Below are 8,924 nucleotides of genomic sequence, written 5' to 3'. Positions count from 1 at the left end.
AAAAATCTGTTTAATTTTAACTCACTGTTATACTATTTTACTGTAATTATTTCATTTTATTCTTTAGTTCTTTAATGATGGTAAGTTTGTCACACAAAGCTTTAGCAAAGATTTTACAAAGTTTAATTTTGGAACTCACTCTTATTTTGCTGCATGCTGTTGAAGGTAATTTATAATGCTGTTTAATTTTTACTCACCGTTATACCATTTTACTGCTTTACTGTCATTATTTCAATTTATTCTTCACTTGTTTAATAATAAAGACTGACTTGATTCCAAAGAAACCTCCTACTGATCCTTTGCTGGCCCCGGAGATTCCTCCTTTTACTTATAACTCACTGCTATACTTTTTTAATGATAAATTTATTGTCACAAACACCTCCTAGTTAATTCATTCAAGTTGTATTACTTAATAAAGTCTTTAAATCAATGAAAAACACACAATGGAAGGATGTACGCAACCCTCTTATCAGTTACATACAGACATCTGGTGGGGGGGTGGGACCGGAAATAGCTGTCAAAAATGAGTTTGATGGAATGTCATGTATACTTCTCTCCCTTGTGTTTGGGTGTGTACTGTTTTGTTCTCCTACTGAAGAATATTATATGTTCTAAGACGTTTTATCCAAACCTCATTAAAGCTAGCACCACAGCACACAGTATTAGCTAAGCTAAATAGCAATCTGACCTTGAAATGCTTTTATTGTGGTAATAAGGCTGAAACAGAGCTTTACTAAAAGTGCTAAAAGCTTTTGGTTTAGCTGTCTTCAGAAGTACTTTTTTTAGAATTATCAATGTAGTGCAGAGAAAAATGTATAAATGAAAACCAAGCAGGCAGTTCAACAGGCGTCTTTCAGTGAGACCTACCTCAGGTATCGAGTATCGAGGGCACAAGGTTGTACAGTAGTGCAGAACAACACGACAGATGCTCTTCCCCTGCCACCGCAGTAATAGCCACAGGTCAGAGCTATAGAGATAGCTATACACTCTCATATACCCACTCACATCTGGTTTCTGATTCAGCGTGGGTGGCATTGTGTTTTGTCCACTTCAAATATAGAGTACTTTGTTGTTGTTCTACTAAAAAATAATTAATATACAAAAATATTACTACATAATCAAATATATATGAAATAATAACATCGGGTAATTTGAATAAACACCATTTTCTGATGAACAGTGCACAGTTGTTGGTTGTGTACTGTATAAACAACTGACATGTTTGTGTGTGTTTCCTCTCCTTTTAGTGAAATTGACATGCAGTCCAAAAAGTGGACAAACAGCAAGTCTTCCTGTCCAACAGCCCACTGTTTAGGTTTTGGGAAGGTATATCACATCATACAGTATACCAGGAGTTTTCCACCTTTTTAAAACAACCTCATGCCACATCACCTTACCAAGCTGCAAAATGAAACATAGTGTAGCCTATCATAGTACATAATATTGTAAAGACTGCAGTGTTCCCACAGAATGACAGTGTACTGTGGTGGGGTTTATGTATTTTATTTGAGAATACATTACCCTATTTATTGTAGCTTATTTCTTATTTCACCATTTTTATTCTACTAAATTCTCCAGCTAATTGTAGTGTTTACTCACCTTGCTTTTCCCTTCACTTCTGTTTTTAGGACACACCTACTCTTACTGCACACACAATGACTTGCCTGCCTTTCTGTCTCTCTGTCCATATGTGTGTCTGCTCTTTCTTCGTCAGCAGTTGGCTATGATTTATATTAAATCAACCAAATTGAACTTGATTCTGTTTTCACAGCAGGTGTCGTTCTCTCAGACAATAAAAAATAAACATCCTTAAGAAATACAGTTGTGGGGCGTGGTAAACATACTTGGTACAAGGCTGAGTCCTTACTGCAGCAACCCAGGTTCAAATTCAGCCTGTGGCCCTGCATTTCGCCCCCTATCTCGTGCAGTTGATATTGACTACCAGCTATATACAGCGTGTTAACCTCGAAAACCCCGCTGCATTCTAACATTAACTTAATACTCCTTATTAGCTAGGCTCCTTACATGCTTGCTAATAACTTTTTTAAGCCGGGTCTCCGACATTGACAGCGTTGTGTTGAACAGATTTGTGCAGCTGTGTTCATGGGGTAGAAGGAGAGAGAGCAAGAAAGAGAGGGACGGGTGAGAGAGAGAGAGGGATGAGCAAGAGGATGTGCTGCGCAAATGCGCTATGGCGCTCTGCAACCAAATATGATTTTAAATAGGCCTAGAAAAAAAAATCGAAAATCAATATGTGGCAGTCAGCATTGATATTGTGGTGGGCCACCACAAATAAATGAATGTATGGGAAACACTGGTCTTTATCTCCTTGGTTTTGCTGGCATTGAGCAGTAGGTTGTTCTCTGTCCACCACTCTGCAAGATTTTTGATTTCCTCCCGATATTAAGTCTCATGGTTGTTTGAAATCCGGCCGATGATGGTGGTGTCGTCCGCAAACTTCACAACAGAGTTCTCTCCATGTCGGGGGATGCAGTCATGGGTTTAAATCAGGAACAGGAGGGGGCTGAGCACACAGCCCTGGGGGGCCCATGAGTGCTGAGTTTGCTGATTAGTTTCATGGGGAGATTGTATTGAATGCTGAGCACAAACAGCATTCTGACGTAGGTGTAGTTTTTCTCAAGGTGTGTGAGGGCTGAGTGGAGGGCAGCTGTAGTCGTTTAGACTAGACACTAGTACAGGAACGATGGTGGCTGTCTTGAAGCAGGTGGAAACCCTCTATTGAGACAGTGAGAGGTTGAAAATTTCAGTAATAACATCAACTAGCTAATTGGCTCAGGTTTTTATGGTATATGTCAGCTGGAGTAGGATTTCCGACTCGGAAAGTTAGGAGAACCCTTTACCCCCGACTGTGTGATCCGAGATGGCTTCTCTACCGCTATCACTAACTGTTGATACACGTATCAACAGTTAGTGATAGCGGTAGCTTATACTGTTTATTAGCACTTCTGTGTATTTGTGTCTCAATTTTCGTACACAAAGTGCTGTGGATACTGACAGTGGCCAGTCCTCTGGAGGTGGAGTAGACTTTACAGCTGACTCCTTGTTGAGGAGAAGATCAAAGCGTGCATAAAAGGTGTTAGGTTCATCTGGTAATGTGGCCACACACATGATGGGGGAGCTCCTGCTTTTGTAGCCTGTGATGTTTTTTATGGCCTGCCACATATCTTTGGTGTTGTTGGTGTTGAGGTCTCTCTCCAGTCTCTGCTGATGATGATGAGTCACAAATACATATTACATATATTTGTTAACACAAACAGGATCTACAGATACATTCAAAATACACAAATAAACACATCATGATTAACAAATAGAAATCAGTGACTTGAAAACCAGAATTTGATTGAATGCAGTATTGATGTATAAAACTGTTAAATGAGAGGCCTGAGTGTTCTTCCTGTTTGCCTAGGTCTGTGTAAACAAGCCATGCCAGGGCTTGGCAATGCCAGCCTCTATTCCACTGATCAGAGAGAGTGATCTAACCATAGCTGATGATGAACCTCTGCTATCCTTCACCTGCGGCTCTATGATGTCCATGACCAAGTAAGACCATTACTAAATCACTCAGAACCATGTCTAGAACCACACTAGAAACACAGAATTCCAAGTATGTTGGCACATACAAGGAATTTAGTTGTCGGTAGCTCTCAATATTTCATACACAGTGCTGAGAAGCATTAGTATGGGAAGTTGGGGCTGAGGGGCTGCAGCAGCCCTGCTGACCAGAGTGAAACACAGTGAAAGTAACATTTTACTTAAATCCTCTCTGCTATAAAATACAAAACAATATGAGTGTGTTTGATTTTTGTTTTTTAACAAAAGCTTTAACAAAAGCCATTTTCTATAACAAAAGAAAGACAGAAAAGGATGACAATTTAAAACATAACATCGCTCAGCTCATCATAGACAGATTGTCTATGATGAGCTGAGGGATGTTATGTTTTAAATTGTAAGGAAGTATAATAAGGAAGTGTTTTTAGCCATGTGTAATTTTTAAAATTTTGGTTTTGTTTGCTTCTGGTGTAATGTTGAAAAGCAAATTCTTTTTCATAAAAAGAAAATAAATGAAAAAATATGTTCAGTCATGTTAAGACCCTTTTCCTGTTCACTGATTTGTTATACTCCATAGAAAGTACCGTACCAAAAACAATGACTGGGATAAATGATTTACATTTACATTATCGTATGCCAAAATAACATTATAATGAGACCCGAATGAGATTGGGTACAAAACAGGGATGCAACCAACACCTCACCAAACACAGAACATAATCTAAGAGAGCAGTACCGATCATCAACCTGGGTTTACATAATCACTGGTGAATCACTGATACTGAAGTGATTTATTTTACACAAAATCCCCACAGGACAGCGAAATGTAAACATTCAGAGCTTTACTCATGTTAAACATCAGATTCGAGTTTTTCCACCAGCCGGTTTGTACTCTTCACCTCAGTTCTTTTTTTATGGTACATTTACAAAACAGTAGCTGACCAACAGCATTTGCATTTCACTGATAAATTCTGATAACATGCTGTATTAACACATTTCAGACACATATCTACCGTTCAGCTGCACTATCTCTGGCTTCACTGTCCACTCTGTCTAATCTTTAAGCCGTGAACAGGGCTGTGGCCTCTTCCTCTTCCCAGTCTTAGCGTCTGTGGCCCTGGAACTAGTAGTACTACAGAATGAGTCGGTTACCTTTTTACATTTACTTGTATTTCAGCTAAGACCTATGATTTTTTCTGTCTCTGAACTTTTCAGCCTGACCCTTAACGTTTTCAAACTCTGCTTTTCCATTTTCTGTTGTAGCTCGTGTGTCAGCTGTCAGTGTCACTGTGGTGTGTGAGTGAGACGGACAGGGCGGGGATAAGGGCAGTGAGATGTTCAAATGGAATAGACCAACAAACCTGGCCCGTGTCGCTCAACCTTCTGCCAACATTTTTATTATTAGTAAAAATGTATAGGCTAAGGAAGGCAGCACACTGGCCTGGAGTAGGCCATTTGAAAGTAATGACATTTTCTTTAACCCAGAGATATTTTATTACATTGATCACCAAATTGATTGCCATTGTGTGTTTCAGTTACAGCTGGAGGGGCTCCAGGGTGACAGTAAAAACAAAGAGGGACAGTCAGACAGCCTATTTGGACCTGCTGCTTATAGAACAGGACTACTGCAGGTAAGAGAACAGGATGTGTGTCGGGAAAGAACAAAAACTGAGAGAGAATGATTTTTGGCTGGTAGGGGAAGAATGTGTGTGAGTGAGGGATGAGGGAAAAGAACTTTAGACAGAAAGGTGCACGTAGGCATTTCTGATTAGATCTTGTAAGTAAGGTGTGCTGGAGAGGACCAGAGGCCTCCAGAATTTGAAGTATGTGGTCAGGAATTCTATGCCTGGAAGAGGTGGAGGCTGCTCCAAAATGAAACGAATGCCCAGGGTACAGTTCTGAGGATATTTCGGATTTGAATAAGATTTGGTGAAGGTGGTGGTGAAACTAGAAGCATATGGCCACTTTCCCCATCTCTTTGACAAACAGAGGGTCTTGGGAGGAAGCTTGCCTAGCTAGTCTAGAGTCCATGTATATTTACAAATGGACTTAGGTATTCAGGTCGAAAGATGTAGACGGGTTGCGGTAGACCAGACTGGTGGCCTTGCTGCATTTAAGGTGATTAATGAGAGTGTTGGCGGAATGAATGGAAATATTAGACATGTTTCCATGTTGAGTTGGATGATCGTTGAGGTTAGAGGCAGTAAACTTTGAGCAATGCCAGCAAAGCCAAAGAATACCAGAAGAAACATGGAAGAACGACTGCGTATGGAGTCAGATAGCCTATGTGAAGGGTATTGATGCAGCGGGCTAAGAGGTCTGAAGTGACACCCAAGTTTCTCACCACCCTGGTTGGAGTGATGGTTGAGGAGTCACTTTGTAGTTTGATGTTATGATGGCTAGATTGCTTGGCTGGAATGACCAAGAGTTCAGTCTTAGAATCAGAATCAGCTTTGTTGCCAAGTATGTGTACACATACCAGCAATTTGACTCTGGATTGTACAATGCTCACAATGTGCTTACTTATACAATAACACAATAATACAGTAATAAAATCAAACACAGGCTACAGGTTAGCAAACACACTATAAACAAAACAGACAGATTGAGACAATAGTGCAATGAGCAGAATGCAAAGGATGCAGGAGTAAATTGATATTACCATTATTATTATTATGTACATGTCAGAGGTGGATGTGATATACAGGTGCACACACATGCATGAATACATGTACACAGTGTGATGAATGCAAAGAATGCTGGAATAAAAAAGTATTATGTGCAGGTGTTATGTACATGAGGTAGGTGGATTTGGTATACAGTATACAATATGATAATATGAACAGTATGAACAGCTCTGAAATAGAGAATGATGAATAAATGATAAGTTGTAGTCAGTAAACAGGTGGCTGATTAGAGGCAGAGTTACTGGGTTATTGAACGGGAATTTTTCCTGACACTGTGAGTCAGAGTCAGCTGTTCGTCAGAGTGATGGCTTGTGGGAAGAAACTGTTCCTGAGTCTGTTGGTTTTGGCGTACAGTGCTCTGTAGCGCCTGCCAGAGGGAAAAAGCTGGAACAGGTTGTGTCCGGGATGAGATGAATCTTCAGTGATGTTTCCTCCCCGTTTCCTGACTCTGGGCTGGTTGTACAGGACTCTGTTCCCACTTCTGAAGGCCTCCTCTTTGGTCTGAAGAAGCTGCCTGAGTTTCGCTGTGAACCAGGGTTTTTGGTTGTTGTATGTGTGGAAGGTTTTACTCGGCACACACATGTCCTCACAAAAACTGATGTCACAGTGTCGGTTAGTTCGTCAAGGTCAGTGGCTGCAGCCTCAAAAACACTCCAGTAAAACAGGCCTGGAACTCCAGCTTTGACTCGTTGGTCCATCTTTTCACAGTCTTTACAACAGGTTTAGCAGGTTTCAGTCGCTGCCGGTTGGGATAGGATGAACCAGACAGTGATCAGAGAGCCCTATGGCTGCACGGGGGACAGAATGATAGGCGTCCTTTAATGTTGTGTAGCAGTAGTCCAGTGTGTTAGTGTCCCTGGTGGGACACTTAATATGTCTGTACTTTGGGAGTTCGTGGCTGAGGTTTGCTCTTTGTCTTGTTTTTCCTGTGAGCTCCGTTACGCGATCCGCCCAGAAACGATTAAATCCCGGTAGGTGAAGTACGCTGTCCAGGATGTGTTCAGTGAGCCAGGACTCAGTAAAACAGAGGGCAGCAGATCAGCAGAAGTCCAAGTTAGTTCTGTTGAGGAGCAGCAGTTCATCCATTTTGTTGGCCAGAGAGCGGACATTCGGCAGGTGGATAGAAGGGAGCGCAGTGTGAAACCCCGCTGCCTCAGTTTAACCAGTGCGCCTGCACGTTTTCCCCTTCGGCGTCTCCGGAGGATCCCGTACAGAGCTGCTTTTCCTCCAACTAATAACTCTGGGAAAGTTCCAGGTTCGATCAGGAGCGGTGGAATAGTGTGAGGGGCAGTTGAAAGTCCGATGTTTAAGAGCTCTTCTCTGAAAGAGCGCAAAATTTCTAGTGCGTCTGTTAGCCTACTTTGTTTTTTCCACACTTAACCATTTTATAAAAGCAATAGCTCACTTCAGGCCGTGATATACCACGGCCTGAAGTGAGCTATTGCTTAAATCAACTCTGTGTTACTAGAACATTTTTTACTGTGCTTCCAAATTTCATTGTGTGCTCCTAAATTTTGCTTATGAATATTTTGGTGTGTATGTGTGTACTGTACACAGTCAGCTGTTCCACCCACAACTACTGCAGCTGATGGCCGTGAGTCTTTCTGATGACCTTCAGAGGACCAGTCTGGTGTTTGAGCCTGTCAACGTCGGCACTCTGCACACCCTACTGCACAACAGGGTAACACCTGGAGGATTTTACAGTCCATTAAGGCACACAGAGTACATAAGATTTATGCTGTCAATTTTGCTTGGGTGGGATATAATACCACTCTAAGGCTACGTTCAGACTGCAGGCCAATGTGACCCAAATCCGATTTTTTTGCCCATGTGTGACTCAGATCTGATCTTTCTATGACAGTGTGAACAGGCTAAGTGACATGGAACCTGATTCCAACCACTTCCATATGTGGTCCAATCCAATACAGATCGGATCTTTTTAAATGCAACCTCAGTCTGAACACTCTGTTTGCATTTGATGTGACTTTGACGTCACTGTAAAGCAGCTGTTCTGCTGTAGACGGAGCCGCGCTGAACGAACAAGCTCCACAAAAAGCCTTTATTATACATGTGGCTCTCTTCCTTCTACCTCGCTATCATCTGTTCACAAATTCCCTTTCTTATACCTGAAATTCACTGGACCGGGGCTCTCTTCTGAGTTACGTGCATGCTACTTCTCTGAGTGGACACAGAGTGGGGACAGAGCGGGGGGGGGGCAGTTGCGTTGTCCAGCGCCAGAAACCGCTGCACAAACCGCATGCGCAGAAGAATAACACGACATCACACGCAGCACGCTGTTGCAGGCTACAGAAGTAAACAAGGAGCAAGTACAGAATGACAAGTGTTCACAACTTTCTGTTGAAAGTTGTGAACACTTGTCATAATTCTGGAGAAATGTGATCCGTGAGAGGACAATAAAAAACGCATGTCCCCCGTGAGCTAACCGGAGGTAACCTCTGTTGCTCCTTGTTTACTTCTATTCAATTCAATTCAATTTTATTTATATAGCGCCAAATCACAACAACAGTTATCTCACAGCGCTTTTCATAAAAGAGCAGGTCTAGACCGTACTCTATGATGCTATTTACAGAAGCCCAACAGTTCCCACCAAGAGCAAGCACTAGGCGACAGAGGCAAGGAAAAACTTCCTTTTAAGAGGTAGAAACC

General features: G+C 41.8%; 1 protein-coding gene across 8 annotated transcripts in view; it reads left to right on the top strand.

Annotated features, from left to right (window-relative positions):
- Positions 1 to 8,924, top strand: part of LOC123962713 (inactive serine/threonine-protein kinase TEX14-like) — a 94,274-nt gene that overhangs the window by 16,157 nt on the left and 69,193 nt on the right. For 7 of the 8 annotated variants that reach the window (XR_006823040.1, XR_006823041.1, XM_046038962.1 and 4 more), the window contains 4 exons: positions 1,248 to 1,326; positions 3,428 to 3,561; positions 5,106 to 5,201; positions 7,815 to 7,938. Coding sequence is in view for 6 of the 8 variants with exons in the window: in XM_046038962.1 (XP_045894918.1) it covers positions 1,248 to 1,326; positions 3,428 to 3,561; positions 5,106 to 5,201; positions 7,815 to 7,938 (433 nt within the window). In the remaining 2 variants the exon portion in view is untranslated. The remainder of the gene's footprint in view (positions 1 to 1,247; positions 1,327 to 3,427; positions 3,562 to 5,105; positions 5,202 to 7,814; positions 7,939 to 8,924) is intronic. The other variant, XM_046038963.1, reaches the window with a different exon arrangement.

The sequence above is a fragment of the Micropterus dolomieu genome, linkage group LG23, assembly GCF_021292245.1.
Source record: "Micropterus dolomieu isolate WLL.071019.BEF.003 ecotype Adirondacks linkage group LG23, ASM2129224v1, whole genome shotgun sequence".
Classification (NCBI taxonomy): Eukaryota; Metazoa; Chordata; class Actinopteri; order Centrarchiformes; family Centrarchidae; genus Micropterus; species Micropterus dolomieu.
Note: the sequence above shows the minus strand (reverse complement) of the source record. Positions and strands in the feature narration are given on the sequence as shown.